Source organism: Calypte anna, chromosome 4A (genome assembly GCF_003957555.1).
Source record: "Calypte anna isolate BGI_N300 chromosome 4A, bCalAnn1_v1.p, whole genome shotgun sequence".
Taxonomy (NCBI): Eukaryota; Metazoa; Chordata; class Aves; order Apodiformes; family Trochilidae; genus Calypte; species Calypte anna.
Genome location: NC_044248.1, coordinates 22,579,120 through 22,603,072, shown reverse-complemented (window position 1 = coordinate 22,603,072; position 23,953 = coordinate 22,579,120). Strand labels below are relative to the sequence as shown.

Below are 23,953 nucleotides of genomic sequence, written 5' to 3'. Positions count from 1 at the left end.
AAGTTAAAATACCTTATTAATATTTGGTGAATTGTATCCTTCATAATGTACTATGGAGTCTCCTCCACTTCCTATGGGGAATTCTAAATTATCATGTTCCAGATCCTCCTCTATATAGAGTCTTGTCAGTTCTTCTGTTGTGTCTTCTGCTCCATTGAAGAAATCTGATTCTTGAGGCTTTGCCTGATTGCCTATATTAACAGACAGATCTGCAGTACAGATTTCCTCTTTTACTTCAGCAGCTGCAGCTAGCACTCTAGAGATGGAGCCACCTTCATGCGATGAAGGGATGTTATGGACAGGACCAACATGTTCAGCTTGTCTTGTAGTATCTGATGAGTCTTGAGTTACTTTGATAACTGAAGAGTCAAGTATACCTCTCAAGTCTTTTTCTGGTTTAGTATTGTTGCTGGGATGCTTATATGCTATGTCATAAGATGAGGTGGCTGAAGATGAGACAGAGGTAGATACAAGAAAGGGCAGAGGAAGAGCCGTAGGAGAGCTGAGAAAGACCTCTGTATTTGGAATAAAGTTACCATCCTTAACTTGGTGACTGCTATTACCTGTAGCTACAAACTGGGATGTTGTTAATGCCAAAGAATTGAGTTCTTCTAAGTCACAAAGAAAAATGTCTGGAAATGAAGACATGCTTGAGATGGACATGCTTGAAGGTGAAAAACCAGCAGTCCTTGAAAACCAGTCAGTAGTGACAGCCTGGAGAATTTTTTGATCAATGCGTGACCAAGAGGAGGAAAGGTGTTTGGAAGGTGGGGACAGTGCCTGGGAAGGCAACTTTGAAAATAAGAAAAACATGGGAATTTAAATAAACAGCATGACAGAGAACTAAGATATGAGTAGACTGTAAAAGAAAAATATCTGTGCCATGCTCTGGGTCACAGGGTACCCTTTCAGTGAGCACGGGTGTCTGAAATCATTACTCATGAATCAGAACAGCCGGAAAGACATTTGAAAAATGAAACTGTATCAGGTTCTGGCTTGGGGTTAAATGTCAAGCATTAAGACAGATCTGGATGGTTACATTCATGAAGGCGACCTGCATTTGATCTCCTAAAGTTATGTGACTTATGGCACTCTGTGAGTGGGGCTGTCACAAGTTATTAAATCATACAATTAAAATTAATGTAATTTCCCCTGAACCATTACTGTTATTTTAAGAATAGTATTTTCAGAAGTACACTTCAGGTGCCATTAAGCATTTCTTTTAAACTGTAACATCTGAGGTGATTTGTAGTTATCCCTAATGTTACTACTACATTTTCTTAGTACTTCTGTCTAAATGCTTAAGAAACATCTTTAATACATTGCATACTTTTACTAAGACATGAGCAGATACAGAAGGCATTTTTCATCAAAAGTAACCCTATTAGTTAAAAATGACACCAACATTTCTGAAAGATAGGCAGTCAACAATGCTATTAGAATAGTGACAACACAGTGCACAGCAGTATATTTTGAGTAACATTAGATAATATTGATTGAAGTATCCTTCTGGTAAAAGAAACGTCCTTTTGTAAGAATGAGAGACTGGTGAGTCATACGTACACAGCATCAGTAGATATCCATTGCTTCAGTAAATACTGAAAATGCATTTTTGTTACTATTAATCCTCAAAATTAAAACTGAATGAATAATATTTTGATCTCATTGTCAGAATTATGCAGAATAATTAGATGTATATCTTTAAATTATCTGGGCTAGTTTAGATTTTAAATATTGCTCTTGAAAAGTAATTTCAAAAGGCTAAATTAATGTCACAGGATAGAAATTTACTTACCTTCTGCTTGAGTTTTCTTGAGGCAAACAGCTGTATTTTATAGTTAGACAAACCTTTTCTTATGGAGTCTTCTGTACCAAAGTAAACAGACTGCTACAATGCAGTCTGCTAAAATAGAGCTAAGCTGTTACATGCAATACTCAATCTCTTTCACTCATCTTTTCCCTTGAACAAATACCTCTAACCTGTAGTTTTAAGGTTAACAATACTGCCAAGGAGACAATGCCATTTTTAGTTTCCTGTGGCTACAGGCTGCACTAGAGCCAAAGATACAGATGGCCTAGGACAAGTTAGAGCAAAGCTTGCTCCTGACTTCCATTGTTTATTTATCTTTAATGCAGTTATGTCAGAGAAGTTTATTACAATTGCTCTAGCAACGGTTGATGCATTCTAAAAAACCTCCAAAGGAGTAGGAAAAGTGGTATCAATAATTGTGGTAAACTCCAGAACGCCTTTGGGACTGCTTAAGTCCTTCTAGGTACTCAGGAACAACGTAGCTTCTTACATGGTATTGCCACTTCTGAATACAGTTGGATTCAGAAACAAGATGTATTTTTAAGAGTGAATTACACAAAACACCAGCTTTAGCTGCAGGATGCTTTAGAGACAAGTCTGCTCCAGGAAGAATGGGGAGCAAAGCATCTGCTGTCTCTGTAATCCTAAGCATGTGCCAAGCATGTAAGTTTCCTCATGCTCTTTCCTTGCCTTCAGTACCCTCTGGATTCCTTAATAACAAGAGGCCCTAGCTTAAATACCTCAGTCAGCAGCTACAGAATGTAATGCCACTTCAGTTCAACAATTTTGTTGGAATGGAAGAGCGAGGACCTAGTTCTCTGTTGTGACACATTCGTGATAAGCAGACCATGTGGAATTTATCTCAAAGTTGAGGGCTCTAAAGGAGCACCAGAATGCAAATATATTAAAGTAGAAAAAGGGGGAAAACCAACTGAAAGAAATAGAGATTAATAGCATGTGAAGAAGTTCATAATTACACCCAAACCCCACTGCCCATGCTGAATAGATAAACAACAAAGGTAAAGAAGATCTAGAAGTTTCCATCTTGAGCATGCAAAATTCTTGATAGTACATTAATGCTAATTAGTTTGCATACAGAAACTCCCTTGGTTTCTATCACTGCCAAAGAGGTTGTGTTCCCCTCACAGGTGACTGTGAAGTCTCACAAGTGAATAATAAATCAGAATGCAGGAATCTTTTTGCAATATCCTGTAGTGTGATTTGTGGTGGTTATGTAGACTGGGAAGGAAAGGAATTCAGAACCTCTGACAGACATCTGGTGTGAAAAATTACAACTATGAATGACAGAACCCAAGCTTGTTGACAGTGTGATGACATTTGCCTCAGTAGTAAAAGAAACAATACCACAACACTTGTCATACTGCTCCAAAGAACCCCTGTTGTACCAACCTCCTTCTGGAGTGTGAAGATGGAAGGTTATAGTACAGAATTGTTGCCTGTTCTACTTTACTTTGAAAGACAATGCTGTTGGCAAGCTCTGTCCCCATGCTAACTTCTCTGTCTTGTCCTTTGCGTGCTTATGGGACTGCAGGCTTTTAGGACAGCTGTGTGATGGGAGTGCCTTCATGTGGCACTACAAAAAAATCTGCTAGGCATACCCTTAATGCTCAAATTCTAAAAGTCTCATATAAATTTTATTCCATTGGCTTGATTTTTCTGCCCAAATTTTGCCTGGACCTACCCACAACAGTGTAATAGATAATGAAGAAAAGAGCAAAAATTCTGGCAGAATGTAAAACACACACTTAGCCATTAATATACCTCAATAACAAGCTAGTATTGCAATTCTACCTTTGCAGGAAAGAAAATGTAGTGCACTTATTGTATAAATTCAGCTTTATCTTATGTTAACAACAACAACAACAAATTATGATTCCTAAACTCAGTTCTAGGGGTGATAGTAAAGAAAAAAGTCCTTACCTTAGTTGAACTTAAGTGGTGTATTCTGTCACTAGAATAGCTTTGGGGTATTGGAGGATCAGGGTAGTCATCAACATTTTTTGATTCATTCTTTTTGATGACTTCTACATAGGAAACAGGGAAGATGCCTTGTCTGTTGGTTCCAGGTATTTTACCTTCATACCAGTTTTGATCAACTCGCTTGAGAAGAATTACTCTGTCTCCCTGAAATGCATTATGAAAATGAGTTACCAGCAGACAGATCATAAGTTGATTTTTTAAATATCAGATATTATTTTAACACACCAATTATTTTTCTCTTCAGTGCTGTTCCCATAACTCTTGGGAATTGTCTCAATTTTCACATTGTCTCCATTTTCCCATTTCTTCATGCAACTACCATTCCAGCAAAACAGGGACCTAGTCATGGACTGCCAATACTATTCTTTTAGATGAGGGGAATCTCATGTAATCTCTCACTCTCTATTAGGGGATTAACATTTAAACTTTTCTTTGGAACATAACCCATTTTACTTATTGACCAAACTACTAGGTAACCCCCTAACTGTAACATGCAATAGTGGCTGCTATGCCCGTTTTGGTAAAAATTCAACAATTAAATCCACAGAAGTGCTTTGTTATTATTAAAACTGGAGTACGTAAGGTAGGAAGTTAAAAAAATTAGTTTAGATTAGAGAAAGAAGTGCTTTTTCTGTGTAAAAATGATGGGCTGTGAGTAACTTCTATGAATTCTAGTTCTTAAAAAATAATTAAGAGGCAGAACTTTACAGTGGATAAAAGGTATATACTTCTTGCAACTACAAATATAATTTCTGCAATTTTCAAGTTTTTCTACAGTGATAGTATTCCAGTCTGACTAATCTCAGAAATTAAACATTCATTTTGCTCACATGCAATAACCACTAGGATGTGCATAGAAATATGAGAATGTTATAAAAAGCAGATTGTTATTAAATTAAATATTTGCAAAAACTGGCAGTACTTCCACAAAAATATCTCTAAGCTTTTCTTTCATATTTTTTCAAATTTTATCAATTTTTCCTTTTCTTTTGTTTTAAAAACTTTACCGGTATAATTGTGACAGCAACAAATAATTATTATAAAAAGGGAATGTATAGTTCAAGTTAAAACTAGAAATTTCCATTGGCAGTCAGCAGTTGCTTTCATATGCTAATCTACCACAACCCATTTTGCATGCACAACTCTTTCCAGGTAGCTGTGAAAGACTGCAAGCCAGTAAGATGTTATGTTAGGTTCATACCATTACATTGCTTTGTGCATAGTAAATATTGAATGCAGAGTGCCCCAGAGCACAGTATTTATCTATATATTAATACAATGTTGCAGTAGATGCTGCAATGGTATTTTGATAAAGATCTAAACAGTACCTTTTTAAGTGATAACTCCACGTTTGTGTCTGCACTGAAATTGTATTTGGCAATAGCTTCTCCAATCTCTCCAATCTGTGCAGGGGGAGGTGGCCTGGCAGGCTGTGCTTTTTCTGGAGGAGAAAGTTTCTAAGGAAAAAGGAAAAAAACAGATTTCCATCCTTCCCAGGCAGTTTGTGGATCTATCACCCAAACTAATTCAAGAAATTAAAACAGAGAACAAACCTCGACATACGAAATCGGGAATATTCCGACTCTTCCGTGGTGCTCACCCTCATACCAGTTTTGATCAATTTTCCTGAGAATATAGACAGTATCTCCTTTCTTAAAGGACAGCTCTCTGTAACAAATTTATTTAGATCAGATGTTGATAGCTTTATATGATAGCTTTATACTTAGCTGCTCTGCCTGCATAGTTTCTGAGAACAGAACTTAAACAGAATGTAGCAACTAAACATTTGAAGAAAAATCTGTCACAGCTGTGGTAACTTTAGCAGTTGATTATGTCATATAAAATTCAATTATCTACATTTTTGAAACCAATACAATACACTATGCTATCAATACACTATGTAGGCTTGTTTTACACCGTGAGTCCAAGGAGGTATTGCTAGTTATTACCAGAGCACTTAGTACAGGGTCTGCGTGCAAGTATGATGTCTTTTGGATTGCCCATTTCGATGCTGCTTTTGACAGGCACCTGAGAAATATTTGGTATTCTTTATTAAATCAGTAGGGAAAGCTATAGAATATATCCCATGTCTCTGGCCTATTACTACCTTTTGCAGCAGCACAGCTTGGTGTGCTTCTTCTGTAGACATTTTTCTTCACAGGCAGATTTGCAGAAGCATGAAGGCTTATGTTCTCACCATTTCTGATACTAATGGCCTGAGATATGCTTAATGTTGCATAACAAATCATAGAATCATAGACTAGTTTGGATTGGAAGAGACCTTTAAAGGTCATTTAGTTCCTTCAACACCCCTTCAACAAGCCAGAACTCCTCAACTAGATCAGGTTTCTCAGAGCCCTGCCCACCCTGACCTTGAATGTTTTCCAGGGATGGGACATCTACTATCTCTCTAGGAAACTTGTTCCAGTGTTTCACCACCCTCATTGTAAAAACTTCATCCTTTTCATCCTTATATCTAATCTGAATCTACCTTCTTCTAGTTTAAAACCAGTATCATTTGTCCAATCACAACAGACCCTGCTAAAAAGTTTGTCCCCTTCTTCCTTATAAAGCTCCACTTGAGTACTGAAAGGCCGCAATAAGGTCTCTCCAGAGCCTTCCCTCCTCCAGGCTGAACAATCCCAACTCAGCCTTTCCTCATAGCAGAGGTGTTCCAGCCCTCTCATCATTCCTGTGTCCCTCCTCTGGACCTGCTCCAACAGCTCCATGTCCTTCCTGCTGAGTACCCCAGAGCTGGATGCAGTACTCTGGGGGTGGGGGGGAGAAGCGTGGGTGTACAAGTGTGTGTGTGTATATGTGTGTGTGCGTGTGTGTGCATGGGTGTGTGCATGTGTGTGTGTGTCATTAGAGCAGAGCAGAGGGACAGAATCACCTCCATCCACCTACTGGCCACGTTGCTTTTATTGCAGCCAGGATACAGTTGTCTTTCTGTGCTCCAGGTGCACATTGCTGGCTCATGTCCAGTTTTTCTTCCACCAGTATTCCCAAGTCCTTCTCTGCAGTGCTGCTCTCAATCCCTTCATCCCTCAGCCTATTGATACTGGGGCTTTCTCTGACCCATGGGCATTTAATTTGGCCTTGCTGAACCTCTTAAGCTACACACAGGATGACTTCTCAAGCTTGTAATGGTCCCTCTGGATGGCATCCTGTTCCTTAAACATGTCAAGTCATAAAGAACATTTTCAGATCTGGAGTTCTTTGCTATAAAATACATTTGATTTTTCAAGAGCTAATCTGCTGTTCTGATAATTCAATGAGTTTTCCATCATATACAGCTAATGTAATTCTAGTGGCAACATTTATCTACATCTGAAGATTGTTTAAATGTCTCGGATCATCAGAACAACAGCAGGACTGAAATACAGGCACTCTGACTCTCACATCTTAGAAGAGTGTTTCCTGATTTAGTTTTTCTTATGGACCACTTTGGTTTGTCTTGGTGCCAGACTTGTCACATCCTGAAGAGAGTCTGTTAAGAGAGTATGCTGAGATGCTGCCGAAGCATTAGACAGAATTTTGATAAGTGCAGTATCTATGACAGCATTTTAAGCACTGGACATTGTACAACTTAAATACAATGCCCAATGAACAAAGAACGCTCACTAGGTGACCCTCAGAGCCCTTGCTCTAGAAGGCTGGAGATGCACAGACATTCATATGGTCAAACAAATACAACTGAGAATAAAATAATTTATGACATTATTATTAAAAAATCACTTCTCACACAGTTTGCTAATGCAGAGACTGCTGTGACAATGAGCTTCCTCTGCTTCCATGACATTTGCTTTTGAAACTGGCTAGAACAGCAGCTAGCTGTCACAAGTGCAAGAAAAAGTTTTCTTGATTTATGAATTCTTAACAGAAAAAAAATACAGTACTTACTTAGGAGTCTGAGCTTTAAAGTCATACACAGCTCTAGCTGGCAATTTCTGAAAAGTAGGAAAAGTCATTAATACATTCAGGCAGTATTACTCCATAGTAAACATGTTTCTGCTTTTAGAAGACTGACCAAGAACCAAAAAAGGAAAGGACATGCTCCTGACTGTGGTACTTGCAATGATAGGTATTTAAATACACAGCTTATTTTTAAGGGCTTAGGTATTCAGGACTTAGTATTTTAAAAATAGAAATCACAGCTAATTTTTAGTACCGACCACTTTGTAATTGTATGTTTAAGAGAACTATAAAACAAAAACAAACAAACAAACAAACAAACAAACGTAAACTAACCTAAACTCCAGCAACTATATCTCTAAAATACAATAACTGAGGAAGTTTCTTTGTCCAATGCTCTGTATCTTTTTCGAAGTCACATCTGCTATTTTCCTTTGTCCCAAACACCCACTCTGGTCAACTTTGATAGAGCCTATCCTATCACTGACTAGTAAACTAGTATCTATTTAAACAGGGTATCTATCCGTATCTATTTAAACAGAAATAAAAGATGCAGCTTATCTCGCAAAGCTTATTATTCTTTTAATTTCCTGAAGAGCAGTTTCCTTAGTGAAAAAGAATGGTGCTGTCCCATCTGACGATATGTTAATAAGTAACTGTTTCTTCGGTCTGTACCATTACAGTGTTATAAAAGCAAGGCAAATCTTGTCTCAGATTTGTTACCAGTTTTCCACATAGATGTTGCTACATTATTTACTGTTGTTTCACTACCTCTCTGTCTGCAGCTCCTCTTCTGTCCCTGGGAGTACATTGTCCCACATCAGTGAAAGCAGAAGAATAGCTTCCAGGAGAATCCTGGTCTACTGAAAACAGAAATTGTATGAAACCATGGTAAATTAAACAAAGTAATTCAAATCAGTGATGCTTCTTAGTTTCATTTCGGGGGGTGAAGAGATATTGAAATCTACTATTTTACCTTTAATAGCACATGATATGATGGCTAAAGTGCACCTTTAAAGAAAGAAAGAAAGAAAAAAAAAGTATACTGACTCTCAAGAAAAGACAAGGGCTCTCCTCTGATCCGCAGCAGAATAGTTGTTAAAGGATCAAGAGACCAAAATTATGCCTCCGTGTATGAAGGGAGGTGCCCTATGGCACCAAATGGAAGACATGACACAGCAGTACCTGTTGCAGCCATCAGGCTGCAAGAAACTGTTTCAGAATGCCAACAATATAAACACATAATGGCATGCACAGAACATGGTTAAAGTGTGATTCCATAAGAAAATGCTAAAGTAAAATGGTTTTCTCCTAAGTGATTTAATATGAGTTTCCACTTTACCAGGGTTAATTATTAGGCAGCATAAGGGAATTTAAAAGGATGTTAATTCACAGACACTGCTATTGTTTAAGACGTGGAGTACAAATCATTACTGACCAATCTATGTGGCAGATTTTTTCTTAAGCACAGTTTACTAATGTTTATCACAGAATAATGAGTATGTATTTGCATGTCTTAGTAAAACTAAAATAAAAATTTTACAGTATTTGCAGCTCTGCAAGTTGCCAATGAAAAATTAAAATATAATGGAATTATTTCAGACTAGAGGATGGAGTGCACTGCCTCTTGATTACTGAGGTTTACTATGTTAGCTTCCTACTGCCACAGTGATACCTGCCAGAGGAGACAAAGAACTGATGTTTGCCTTCCTTTGACTTCAGTCACACAGTCTGTTCTTGCTAAGCCCATATATTTCTAAAGAACTACAAGTGGGAAAAAAACCAAAAAAACCAAAACACAATAGAATTGAAAGCATCTCATCCATTATGTTGGGGTAAAAATCTTGAAGCTATCAGTAAATACAGTGAGGACAAAAAATGGGATACACACTCCAAACACATTTAGTATTTTTTCTTTACACTCTAGCAGAAAGGGAAGAAAATGAGAGGGGAGGAGTGCAAATGTAGCAACTTTAGGAAGAATAATCTGTTTTATTTCTATACAGTTCTTTATGCAGTTAACATTGGTAGTTTTCAGTGGTTTTTTTGTTATGATCTTAGGGCCTCTGTGTGGCTGGTGTCTGTAAGAAACACGAACTGGTCCAACAAAATATGAAACTTCATTAGTAGTAGAGCTCAGCCATGAATGAAAAATTTTAATTTACCAGCTGTGGTATGCGAATAGTGCTATTTGCAACAGATTCAGTATCATCATGTTGTACTGCCTGCCAGGATTAATCCTGATCAGGCTTCACAGATGATCAATTCAGTTGTGTACTGTGTTTTACAGCTGTTTTTTACCAGTTTATCTGTTCTGAACGTATCTGTTTTAACTAGTTAAGAAGAGATGGTAACAGCTTAAATTCTGATTTCTCTTGAAATCCATTTTTTCTATTGCGGTACTTGCAAAAGTTACAGAAAAGGATATGAGGTTAAAAATAAGTAAGATTGGACTGACCATAAATTACATAATTGGTATATAGACCAACATATATACATATATGTACTTTCTCTCTTACATCCACTTGTGATTTAAAGAACAGCTCTGTAATGTCATTGAATTCTGCAAGATGCTGTCAACAAGAATTCTATGTTTAGAAGCAGAATTCTTTAACACAGAAATGTTATTTTAAAAAAGAAATAAATTACAGACCTAAAACCCCATTAAGCTAAATCATCTGGGATACACCTTTGGGTAATCCTCAGATGAATCTAGTTTGATTCTTTTATTATTGAAAGATTAATTTTTAAAAACATTTTAAGCTCAAGCAATTTTTTTGAGAAAAAGAAAAGCAGTACAACAAACAACTTAAAGTAGGCACTTGAAAACCAGATAACTGTCAAGAGAGACTTTTAAAAGTTACATTCACCCTGTTTTGAATATTGACAATTTCACTTGTAAGAAGACTGGATTCTCAAAATGCCACAGATACATCAAAATTCTGAGAAAAACTAGTTTTGCTGCCACAGAAATTGGAAATTTTATTCTTTTAACACTGGAAATGGAAACTTCCTAAAATGACCTTTGGTTCTATTCACAAAAGGTAATAATCAACACAGAAAAAGTAATATAAGCAACAGAATTAATTTGTTTTCTTAAGAAAACAGAATCAACTTTCTATGATACTGTCAGAATTAACAACATTTTTATTACTTACATGTAACAAAATTATACATGTTTTAGATGCAGATTATTTTCCTTTTTTTACAGTAATAAAGGAAGGGCTATCTGCATATTGTTTTCTGTTTGACCAGCATCTTCTGATGCATGCATTAACTTTTCTGAAAGGTCTTTTTCTTGAGGAAAACCCCACATTGCTTAATTGTATGTTATATATATATATAGGTTATAACCTACTAGTTGAAATACACTTTTGCTCCAGACAGTGTATTTTGTGAATAGACCAGAAATTCATCTATTCTCATCACCTATGTAAAGATGACATCCTTCCTTAAGATTTTGTGGGATGAAAACTTCTTATAGATGACACAAATGAAAATGGAATGAGAAAGGATGGGAAATACAGGGAGTAAGGTTGGGTAAGTAAATCACAAGGACAGAGGAAGAAAGTTAATCCACCTGGGAAATACAGCACACTATCATTGTTGTTAGTTGCGTCCAGGTCTGCAAAAGAGGCACTAAGAGGTAATCTTCCACAATCATTCTGGTACGGTGGGAATTGGATAGCACCATCTGGAGGCAGTGGATGAAAAGGCTGGTGCATGGGACTCTTTTTCAGAGCTTTAAGAGATGAATTCCTTTCTGGAATGTCTGGAAGCAGCTCAGTAATAAGTCTGTGTAATATACTGTTGTCAGGCAAGCTTCCCCTTCTTTTTTCAGCTTTAATTTGGTCACAGATGTCTTTAAGTGCAGAATCTAGTGCTTCAAATACAGATGACTTGCATTTTTTCTTTTCAGTTTGTTTTTTAGGAGCTGCACTTTTTTTCCTCCGGAAAGGCACAGGACTGACTAGGAATGCTATCTTAGAGAGACCAGATTCTGTTTCCTGTTTCCTGGGATCTTCAGTGGTTTCTTGTTTAGCCCTTTCATGTTTTAACATGGTGGTGAAGCGGGTGTAGGATGCTGGGCATCGCCCTTTGCACGAGCTGAAGAGATGCCTGTGATGGTGATGGTGGCCTGATCCATAAAAGCTTTCAGAGGATGTGAAGGAAAAGTGATCAAAGTCACTTTCACTACAAAAGGATGAACCCTCTATCTGAATAAAGTCACTGAGGTCAGAAACCATTCCATCTTGATCACTATCTGAAAACTCCATATGTGATCGTTGTGGCTCATCGCTAGTCACTTCAATATGAATTGGCACCAAGGTTTTACACTTGTAGCTTCGTTGTACCTGAGAAGGATGCCTGCCTGGATTTTCTTCTTCCAGCAAGGATTCAATAGAAAATCGCCTCTTTGGACACAAGCCAATTTTAGGAGGCTCCAGTGTAACAGTTGACAACATTTCATCACCTAAGTTTGGCATTGATTTTGACTTCTGAATTAATTTTTCAAATTCAGATATTCTGGTTGGCACCATGTCTCTGGGCACCTCTTCAGTAGAAGACTCTCTCCAGCTCTGAAAAATACCTTTGTGCTGTTCTTTTTCATACTGCAGTATTCTGGACTTCACAGAACAAATCACCTCAGAATTCATCAAGTCCTTGCGATTGATGCGGTGCATCTTTTTGTACATTTTTAGGAAACCTGGTGCATCGTGTGCAGATCTGTGACGAACTCTTGGCCTGCTACTACCACGGCCCTCAGCATACGGGGAGGTCCAGTTCATTGAGCAGGCTTCTTTGGAGTCCTCCTCACATAACAGAGAGCCCATGCTTTCAGACTTGGCCTGTGCATCGGGAAAGCTGTCGCGGTCATCCAACAGGTCATCACAGCTACGAGATTTTCTCTTTGGAGAAGCAGTTTCTTCTGTGCTGCTCCAGACTTCTGCATTTTGACGACTCATTTGCCAGCCATTCTTGTAGCTGATTGCCCTCCTTGAATCATTTGGAACAGCTAAATGTTGTCTGTAAGTGCTACAATAATCTAATTCATTTGAGGTGTTGTGGTTGTGCACTGAATAACTTAAGAGGGATGGATATACTTTGCTAATATCCCCACCTTTAGAATCCAGATAGCAGCATGGTAAAAAAGAGACATGGCCAGAAATTAAAAGATTGAGAAAGTCAGAATTAACATCAGTAAGTATTAGAAAGATTAGAAAAGAGACAGCAATTAATGCATCTATCAACTTAGGTCAGTAAATAGGTTGCTACAGAGCTAACAATGAAGTTATTTTCTAGCTGTAGAAACGCATTCAAGATAATCTGAGCATCAAAAGGAATTTCTTAGGAATTATGGAGCTGTTATCCCCCTCCACAGCCCTCCCCGCAAAGCAAAGTAAGATAACAAACATTAATATTGATTTTGAAGCATGTCGACATTCAGTGAAAGCTGCAAAGGGTTTAACAGTGAAGCCAAACAACAAATCTAGATCTCAATGAAATATTGACTGTTCTACCTTTACATTCTGAAAGAAGCTGCTCAGAGTTTTTGAGCTCTAAGATGCCCTGAGAGTTTATAGCAACTGCATTGTCTAAGATAATTAAGGTAAAGCAAAATCTTTATCTAAGATCAAATGGGAAATTTCTCCCAGTTGTTCACAGGCAGCACATGTAGCCTCTTCTTTCCCTGTGTGATAGCACTGAAGGGAGCAGTGTTTTCTACAGCTTATTGAGGGCAGCACAAGATGGCTGAGAAACTGCTGTGTGTGTGTAAAGGAAGATTTATCAGTTTACTGAGAAACAACAGCATGTAGAAGGAGCAATAACCCTTAGCTTGACTTACGTAACAAAGCCTGAGTTTTCAAGTGAGTTTTAACACTTTTTTTATGTTCACACTAGATCTAGAAGCCACTGTGAGATGAATTTGGAACTGTGGCCTCCCATACTTGCACTAAACTTAAAAAAATTATCTCAAGCAGAAACATTGTTTTCAGGACAGGTGCTTCAAACAGTTCAATCTGCTTTACAGAAGAATAATTTGAGTCTGGATCAGAAACTGAAACAGTTCAGTTCAAAATCCAAGGAAGGCAAATAGCTTATAATGATCTGCTCCTTTAACAAAATTGTTATTTCCATGAAAATTAACATTCTAGTAGGTTTCATAATGGTGAGAGAGAATGGAGTGATGCAGCTAGACCACCTTCTGAAAGTTCATTAGCTGTGGCAGGTGATCTTAAGGGGAGGATACTCAAAACCAGGAAACATTTAAGTCATGGTAAGCGCCTGTTATTGATGGTGTAGGCAAAGGTAAATACAGCTAAACAGAGGATAGGAACTTGTTGCTGCCTGGCCTGGTATACCAAATGGATGAGTTTACCCACTTTCTAAATTGCTCCTAAAACACTAGGTTTAAAACACATTTGCTTTTCTATCACTTCACTCTTAATACTTCTCATTAATTTTCGTTGATGCATTCTCATGCAGCCTGGATATTGTGTTCTTTTCAGTGGGAACCTACTTTTACAAAGAATCATAAAGTCCCTAATACTGCTATAGGCTGATTAGAAAGTACAGTAATTAAATGGGTATTAACTTAAGGATACATACTGTATATAATACTACTCTACCTATTACTTCCATTATATGTTTTACTAGAAACCTATTGTCTCACTTCAAATCCCCAAACCAACAAACAATTGATTTAATTATCTCTTTGCTGGAGAGACATGGAGAACAGTAATGCAGTGGTGAGCTAAACTGGAAAATGAAGCTAATTAGGCTGCATATGTGTTACTAAATACAAGGATATACAAAATAAAAAACAAGACTATGGATGTTTACTTGATTAAATTAGTTCCTGGTAAGTGACAATGTCTAAGACATCAGCTATAGACTTGAAAGTTCTACTATCCTGGAAAAACATCTTTAATCTTATGTGCTGTTTGTCTTGATTTACTTTCTGTATCAACTGAAAATAGCTTTAAAATCACAATAATCAATAAGAGAATAGTAGAGTTACTAAAAATGTATGGGCTTATATACTGTGGTTCAAATCATAGTCTTCATTTAGTTCTTTTTTTTTTTTTTTTTTTTTTTTTTTGGTTAGAATAAGCAGTTGAAACTAGAAAAGTCCTTTCATGAAAGCCCCAATGCTGTTGCTGTACATATCCCAGTGAAGTGCATGGGGCAGCAGCAGGCAAATGCATTTATTACCAATGTACTTGTACAACACATCATCAGTTTCCCACCAACAAATGTGCTTTCCACTTACCTTTTGCTTTTGATGGGGAAGAAGGAGATGAGCTAGTCAAAGGCTTTCTAAGGGTGGTATATGGGCCTTGCATATCTGTACGACCCAGGCTAGGCCTGTTTGCATTCTGATGAGTTATAGCAGCAGGCTCTGACTTCCTTCTTTTTCTGTAGTCACTTGCAGTACTTGCAGAACTGCAGGAATAAGCAGTATTAGCAGCAGTCTAACACTAAGAGCAGATTTAAGGAATTTAAAAAGTAAGCTCATAATTATATTACTAGTTTATAGATTAAACAATATCAGAACTAATACATCAAAAACTTGTGAAAGGGAGAAGCACTGGTCTCAGACATCTTACAGCATATTTCACAGAGAAAAGCTGGAAAGCTTCTCCACCTGATTGTTGTGCAGTTTTATACAAAATTGGAATATCATTTTCATAATGAAGGCTTTGAAATGAATGCATCAAGTTTTTTAGACTGTTTTTTGATACTCTTAAGTTCAGCACAAGGAGAGGAAAAAAATGGGGGCAGAGAACAGAGGTAGCCTGCTTAGGGAAATGGCACAGAGGGTGCTACAGGCAGTAAGGTGAAATGATAGATTGCTGTCAGATCAGACAGAAGCTCAGAGATGTTAGGGGAAAGACACAGAATACAGCATGGCTCATTTTGACTGTGAACACTAAGTCCTTTTAACAAAAGCAAGATTTACACTTCAGATGAACACTCTCACCATGCATCTCTTTATTTTGTCAGCAGATCACAAGGTGGGTATTAAAAATCTTACTCTTTATAACATCTGCTGTCTTCAAGTCACAAAGAAAACCCTCAGGTTGTATAATGTCTACTGAAATCAGAGATTGTATTTCTTACCTAGAGGGCCTGTCCAGGCCTTTGTCTGTTGAATAGTGATGATATAAGGAAGCCTGTTAAAACAAATACATAAATCTGTTATATCTCTGTATCTGAGAAAAAGAATGACAATTCCTGCTTATCACAGTTGGTTATGATTGTTACTCTGTGGCAAATCCCATAAAACAGGCTATGATGATTAACATCCTGGGCACTACAACACAGGCTCTGCAATGTTGTATGAGAATAGTTATGCAGTTCTTAAAAACCATCACTAGATTTCATTTCATATTCTACCTTAGAAATGTTTTTTCTTTTAAAACACTACTAAATAATGGCCCAAAGACATGTTTCTCCATACACTTTTCAAAAATAGATACAGAGCAGCTGAAATAAACTTTTACTATAAAAACACAAACATCTGAAAATAACTACTTCATGCGCAAGTGAGGTCTGCAGAACTTCTCCTCCCCCAAGTTACTCACCAAAATCCCACAATCATTTATAACTTTTTAAAATCCCATGATGTTTATGGCCAGTTGTTGACCACCTTATATTCTGGGTAAGGACACTTCTTATCATCAAACAACAGCTGGTGCTTATGGCATTACAGTAGTAGCTACTGCATGAACCCTGGAAGATGGAATGGAGTTCTGCTACATAATTTTATTATTGAGGCAAAATCAACCCAACTAATTATAAGTCAATAATTTTCACACATTTCAAGCCTGCAGTAAGAATTAGATAATACTACAATTCTAGTAACTGGGCATGAATCTAGAATGAACTGCACGGCACCTGGGGTATATCTTCGAGAGTACAAAGCAGTGTGATTCAAAAGTTAAACTTGTCTTAAATTTCCAGCTTGTCATTTCAAATCTAACCTGATGGACTAGAAATAGAACTACTGCACAGCTTTGTAAGCTGAAGGAAATATTTTTCTCTATACAGAAACTGTCTGGACTTCTTTGCATGGAAAAATCTTTATGGACTGTACAGAATGCCTTGCAGAAGTAATAGCACTCATGGCACGTGTTAGTTAGGTATTATTTTTTTCCCAGTGATCTGAATTTCAAGTTCATGAATAGAACTTCACCCACATTTTTAAACTGACACATATATATATATATGTTTCTAGAAGTCACAAGTAGTCTAAGATCAGTGGCACAGAGTCTAGCTGGAGGCCTGTAGCTCGTGGTGTTCCCCAGGGTTCAGTACTGGGTCCAGTTTTGTTCAACATATTTATAAATGACCTGCATGAAGGGACAATGTTCCCTCAGCAAGCTTGGTTATGATACAAAACCAGGTGGAGTGGCTGTGCTCCCATTCAACAAGACCTGGATAGGTATTTCCACTGTTGCACTGTATCACAGATTTTCAGGTTGTGGAAACTGATGCTCCAGTTCTGGCAAGATACAACTCTGCTCCAGTGACTTATGCAATGAATTAAAGAGGGGAGCTAGAAATAAAAGCTCCAAAAATTACTTTAGTGCTATGCTCAAACCCCCCCCCCCCAAAAAAGGCTACTTGTCATGCAGTCATTTTTAGCTCATCCAATACAACCTCCAGACACATTAGAGAAGTCATGATCTCTATTCATCTGCATCACATTTACAGTAGAAAATGACATGCACACAACTCACAGAGTGTGCACTACAGTAGGAAGGAGAAAGGGGCATAAAAAACGTTATCAATGGCAACACATCCACCCACTAGTAATTACTATCTTTATTCTTCAGAAATCAGCATGTCCTCAGGCAACTCTGATCTGCATTTTGCAGCCTGTGTATGAGATATCTTCACACAATCTGGGAATTAAGCTGGTAACCAAGAGAAGCAAGGAGAGGGAGCTGGACAGAGCTCATGTTCTCAAGGAATAGGGAGCTGTGCATCAGTGGTGTCAGAAGGATGCTGGTCTCAGTGGGCAGGTCTGCTGTAGCAATGGCTTGTTGGAGGCAGCCTACCAACATTACTGATCATGTGCCCAGCTTCTCCCAGGAGTATGTTTTTCCATCAGTGAAGGTTTGCATCACTCATGCAGAGATGTAGGCCTTTCCCATATGAATTTCTATGCAATGGTGTCCGCATATGCTTTTTTCCATCATAGGAGAGTACACAAAATTGTGGGATACAATCAAGTTTTATCACAGCATTTGATTTTGTATTTGCTAAATTTGCTAAAACTAATCTATTTTCCGCAGACAAATGTGAAGTTATTTCATTTCTATTTTCCTAGCAAAACACAGATTTCAAGGTTTGAGTTTTTTTAAAATCATCTGTCATTGCATTGTATGACTCAGGAAGATTAAATAGAATAGTGCTCCTTGCACTTAGGAAAAAATCCCTGTTTTATTTCTGAATATTTGGAATGTGTATGGGGTTCATGATGAGTGCATTACTGTTAACCCTTTCTGTCTAAACAAAATATTATGGTATTTTTTAAAATATTTTCTGAAGTAGATAATTATTCCCAAGTTTTTAATGCTCATACCGTTCTTATTTTCAAGTTTTTCCTTACATCCTCTGAAAGCTGAAAACTACTTTATGACAATTTCCCCATCACTACCCAACATAAATGATTTTAAGGAACATATCTCATATGATGAGCTCTCTCTGCAGGAGAGTTTCTCGCACCACGAGCTACTATAATCACAGCTCTCCTCACAGTTCTAACACAATAGATGCCACAAAGGCCTCATGTCTGTGTGCTTACCAACACTACTCAAAAAACACACACAGAGCCCTTTCTGGAAAACATCAGTCACTTCAGAACAGGGCACAACTACATCTCTGTTGACCACTCACTGCCATGGTCCAGTACCAGCAGAGGAAGGAAACTCAGGCTCACAGGGGATTTCTTAGAACTGTTGCATGAGGTGACATAAACTTTGCAGATTAGTTGTCATTGTGGGGTTTCTTATGTAGGTGCCAACTCCTTTCTTTTAGAGATTGGACCTAGACCATCTGTCAGATGACACTGGCCAAACACCCACGAGGCAGAGATTACTTTCCACCACTTGTAATGGCTCCAGGGCTATACAGACCATGATGTAAACCCCAAGGGGGGTGCAGACAGAAAATACAGGATACTGGATACAACTGAAACCAAGCCATAGACGATGTCTTTATCCACAGCACTCCCCAGGCCACAAATAGTGCATTAGTGATCAGCTTAAGACAGCCAGAAGTGTGTGTGAGGCCAAAATTGACTGCTGGGTTACTATGGCTTTTCCTTTCCGTCCTGTAAGATAGCCTTATCACCTTGAATGCAACTTGCCTTTTTGCCTTTTCTTTGATGTCTTTTGTGAAGTTTTTTTTCAGTACAAAGGCACAACTGTATGTTGCACATTCTACAATACTAATATTGTTCATAATCGTATGTTATTAGATACGGGCTGTGTGGAATTTCTACCTTCTGCCTCCAGGTAAGGCTGCACTGATATAGCATATAGAGGGTGAAAACAGTGTATATGGTTGGTTTTTACTGAGTGGATGTCACTGTTTGTGGCTGTCCTATCAGCTCTCAGGCATTTACATGATTTCTCTAAGCCAACTCTCCCCCTCCTTCCATTTCTAAAGCTAATTAGGCATCTTCCAGATTATTCAACACTGCTCCATAGATAAAGGCTGCTTGACAAAAATAACTATTGGAGACAACCACTCCAAACTAGCAGACACAGACTCTGTTAAACATTTTCATTCTGTTCTGCTCAACCCCCCCCATTTGTATTTAAAATTAAGCCAATGTTTTAGCTGTTTTCTTGCCTCAAGGCTTTAATGGTGACTGAAAATGAAGTTAGGAAAAGTAGGCAAAAGCTGTAAAAAACAAAGAGGCTTGTTTGCATGATGGTTCTCATACTACAACAAGTTATTTGGAATATTCCCACCCCTGGAGAAATATTTAATTTGCTGTAGTTTGTGAACATGATTTATATCATATTCAAAGACTTAAATGGTTTCAAAATGAAAATTAAACAGAGAAAATCAGCATCACTTAACAACCGTTTTACCCTGATCTATTGAGCATGATAACATTTCAAATAATCATGCAAGAGTTTTTAAATTGTCTTCTCTGATGTACAGCAAATTGTTAAATATTGGTAAAGGTCTAGAAACTTACTTTCTAAGAGAACTGGGCCCAAATTTTATAACCATGAGTATTTCCAGATTTATAGAGCTTAAAAGCAAACCAGAGTAGCTTACAAACACTTAACAATTTAAGGCCATTATTTGTGTTTTATTTTTGGAGAGGCTACAGAAGATGAGAGTGAACCACAGTTATGAATGAAGTAAAGCCACCATATGAAGTAAAGTTATCACTACAGAATTCACTTGACTTTTACCCTACCACTCTAAAAATGAGGAGAGAGGGGAGAAGGAATGAACGCCTGAATCTCTCCCACTCAGAGTAGGGCAATGTCAGCCCACCACCTCATCTTGAGGCATTTTACTTGGAATAATGACAGTGGCTGTCCATCCTAGATTTATAAATTTACAACTGGATTATTAATTGCAGTATTTCCTGATTAGCAACCTTAGTTGTAAATTGGATAAATGATAACTTAGCCACAAAGGTTTTCATTTGACATGCAGAATTTGCAGTCAGGTATTTTAATAACACAATACTACTGTGCTGGTGTATTAATTGTGTCTGAAAGCACTTGCCCAGCTCTGAAGAAGTGGGAATTTGTAGAGAGTTAGAGACATATGGGCTGTTGTGTAATTCTGAGTGTTAATCTCTGAAAAGTTTTGGGGATAAGGACTCACAGTTCCTAGGATAATAAGATCAACATCCAAATGCACTAGTGATCTGGAAAGATACGAAGACAAAGATACAATGATTGTGAATTAGAAGCATCTCACAGCTATTGGAAGGAAACCATTAAATTTTAACAAACTTGAGACATAAATGGTGAGCATTCCAACCCTTCTTCCCAAGAGAATCATCTGAAGAAGAATCATTCATTTACCTCATTGGAAACACCAGAAGAACTGTCTCGAACATAGTCCAAAAGCTTTTTAGGTGGCTGCATCGTAAAAGCAGAAGTGTGGAGATGAAATGGAGCAGAATCAATGGCAGCAAGCAATGAAAAATGTGGAGAAGGTGACACAGTTAGAAACTAAGTGTTGACAATGTCAGGTATAAAGAGTGACACATATGGGTAGAATGGAAGGAAGAATGGGTTACAGTCTTTTTAAAATTATAAGCATCTTAATAAAGTGTTAGTAATCTTAAGTGGCAAAGTCTACAACTGGAACAGTTGTATCAACACTGGCAGTTTTTAATACTTGTGGCACAAGAGTGAAAATCATCACTTATGCTCTGCTGGGGAAATATTAATATGTTTTATCTTACAGGAGATACTATTCTCAGGTTTTTATCATCAGTAAAATATTGTTTATATATTATTCATCAGAGGAATGTATCTAAACTGTTTCTGCCCACCTAGAGGGAGGAATGACAGAACAGCTCAAATGGCGAGATAAAAGGGGATAAAAGGTACGCAGTGTAAATGTGATATATTAGAAGCCACTGGACAACAAATTAAACCCAGATACATGTAACTCTTAAAAAACTCATGTTCAGGTAGCATTCAGTGCCTAATTGTTTGAAATTTTGTTATAAAAAAAATGAATTTTTAGAAGAATGTACGTAGTTTGCTTTCTCTTCTGTCCTCACTGAAGTAGCTGTAGTTCTAATTTGGGCTTATGGCTAGGGGCAAAAAGGCACTAAGGCACCTGGTTCTTAGAGTGCCTGCCAGGGCCCTGTGTCAAGTGCTCAGGCTCCTCATGTAGCCCCACAGTCATCAGCAAGCTGAGTGGGGTTCCAGAGAACTGCAAGCAAACAGGGAAAGATAAGAATGGGGGTGTTTTAAATCCTGATACTCTCAAGCTCAAATGCCATGTCTACCTGGGATCCTTCCTGTGGGCAGGTGCTTCTGTTTTGTTTCCCTCAAGCTGCCCAGGATCCTGGGGAGCTATAAGAATACTTAATGAGATGAGGGAATGCTTGTGTTTACTCCTCTCCTTTTTCTGAGGGGATTTGAACTCACATCTTCCACCTGTCTGGAGTGTACTTTAACCACCGTGTTAGACATTCTTCAGGGATGACAACATTTATTATCCTTTTTCCTAAAGATGTTAGAGTGTGAAGGAAAGAATTTGAGCTCCATGGACACAAAGAGGGGGTGTGAAAAAGCAGAAGCAGGTGCATCTCCAAATTGGTAATTAAGGCACCCAGCAGGGGAGAAGAGAAACCTAGTTCCTAGTCTGGCTTCAAGGACAATGTCACAGTTTATCCTCGTAGCCTTTGGTGTTTACATTCACTTAGGCCTGTCCTATTTGTAGAAGAATTGTACCTGGGCAACCACAGCTGAAAACCAGTGATATATCTGAAGTTGAAGTTTTTCAATCAAATGGAGCATTTCAGGTTAATAATTTTAAATGTAAATGCTAGTAGTAGGACTAAGGTAGCATCTCTTTTCTGAGTCAATTTTTTTGGACCTGGCTATTTGTGAAAAATAGAGCAGAACTAAAGTCTGTTCAAGCAGTTGTCCAGCTTGAAAGGAGAGCAAACTCCTATCTCCATGTTCAGGTACAAAATATATATCCTGCGTGTATGCATATAAGAGAGGGAAAAAGGAAAAAACCACTAAATCTCAGTATTTACTACCATAAGCAATTTAGATATGGCTGTGTGCATTTATATTTAGATACATTCCTTCAAGATACATGCTTTGTTACTTAGCATCCCTAATGCAAATTTAGATGTTTTCCTATTTTGAAAGATTGTTCAGAAGCAAACCAGCCACATGCAAAAGATTTAGGGAGACTGGTAAACACCCCTGTTTAACTTGAACTTGTCGTGTTCTTAAACACTACTATTTGTCTTATATATAGAATCATCATAGAGTGGTTTCAGTTGGAAGGGATCATCAAGATCATCTCATTCCAACCCACCTGCACAGGCAGGGAATGTGTAGTCTATATTGAAGTTATTAAAGCCACTACTCTGGCAAGATGTCCACTTGCCTGGCAAGGGTCCACTTGCAAAATAACAGTTATATGAATGAGATGATTTTATTGGCCTTGCTCAAAAATATTGTATTAATTTACTAGCATATGTTTGGTGAATTTGGTAATTTGTAAATTCCTCATTATAAAAATATTTTCCTAATTATGAAATATTAAAATTCTGTCCTCACTTACCGGACGTCCAAACTCCAATTCTGAAAAGAATTTATACCAGGGCTCGTTTTCTAAATCTATGTCATCTGGGTTTATGCGATCAGTCTGGAGCAGTTGTGAAGGAAAAGGGAAGGAAAAGGCATACACTGAGCAAAGTGCTAGAAATGCCATGTCACTTCAACAACAAACACACAAACACAAAACAAACATGGGGAAAGGAATGGAAAAAAACCTAAGAATGGTATTAAGAGATGGTATTTAAGACAGAGAATATTCTTGTTCAAGAGCTGTCATTGACTGGTAGCTTTAATTCTCTCTTTTTTTTTCTGTTTTTCCAATGACTGGAAGATGTTAAACGTTTTTAAATTGCTCTTTTAAAGCTAAGAGGGCTCTTTGAAAAGTTCTTTAAACATCACGGCATTACTTAGTACCTTTAATGATACTAAAGATTCCATGTCAAGAAGATAGATTAAATGATTGTAATCTTCAGCATAGGCAAGCAATTGCCTGTCCGATCAGCAATAAAGACATAATTTTATCAGTATTGCTCTTGGTCATTTCTTCTCTTCTTACAAAGTGTGTTAATTCCGGATCTTGCTGTCTTGAAGCAAGTGCTGAGCAGAAATTATCAATATGCATCATGCAAGCACAACTATATTAAAAAGCCACTTCACCATATGAAATAGAACTGGTATATTTTAAATCCCCTGGTCAAAAAATAGGGAAAAACCCCCCTATGCATTCCACAATATTAGATTTAGCAATATTTTGTAATGCTTTATCTTGCAGAACTTTTCCGATTAAGATTTTTTTTTCCACGGTGAAATACATTGTTTTCATTGAAAAGTCTCAAAGCAAAGGGATAAAGTAGCAATTGAAGAGAGCATTAAGAAAATTTTTCAATGAACAGAAGAATAATTGACAGATTTATTC

At 37.6% G+C, this 23,953-nt stretch overlaps 1 protein-coding gene across 5 annotated transcripts in view; it reads right to left on the bottom strand.

Annotated features, from left to right (window-relative positions):
* Nucleotides 1-23,953, bottom strand: part of SORBS2 (sorbin and SH3 domain containing 2) — a 158,080-nt gene that overhangs the window by 13,068 nt on the left and 121,059 nt on the right. For 2 of the 5 annotated variants that reach the window (XM_030449642.1, XM_008491854.2), the window contains 8 exons: nt 15,854-15,906; nt 15,003-15,175; nt 11,307-12,848; nt 8,498-8,586; nt 7,715-7,761; nt 5,365-5,479; nt 5,140-5,268; nt 3,752-3,955 (listed from right to left, as the gene is read on the bottom strand). In XM_030449642.1, the coding sequence (XP_030305502.1) occupies nt 3,752-3,955; nt 5,140-5,268; nt 5,365-5,479; nt 7,715-7,761; nt 8,498-8,586; nt 11,307-12,848; nt 15,003-15,175; nt 15,854-15,906 (2,352 nt within the window). Of the gene's footprint in view, nt 1-3,751; nt 3,956-5,139; nt 5,269-5,364; nt 5,480-7,714; nt 7,762-8,497; nt 8,590-11,306; nt 12,849-15,002; nt 15,176-15,853; nt 15,907-23,953 lie in introns of all 5 variants that reach the window. The other 3 variants (XM_030449644.1, XM_030449645.1, XM_030449643.1) reach the window with 2 other exon arrangements.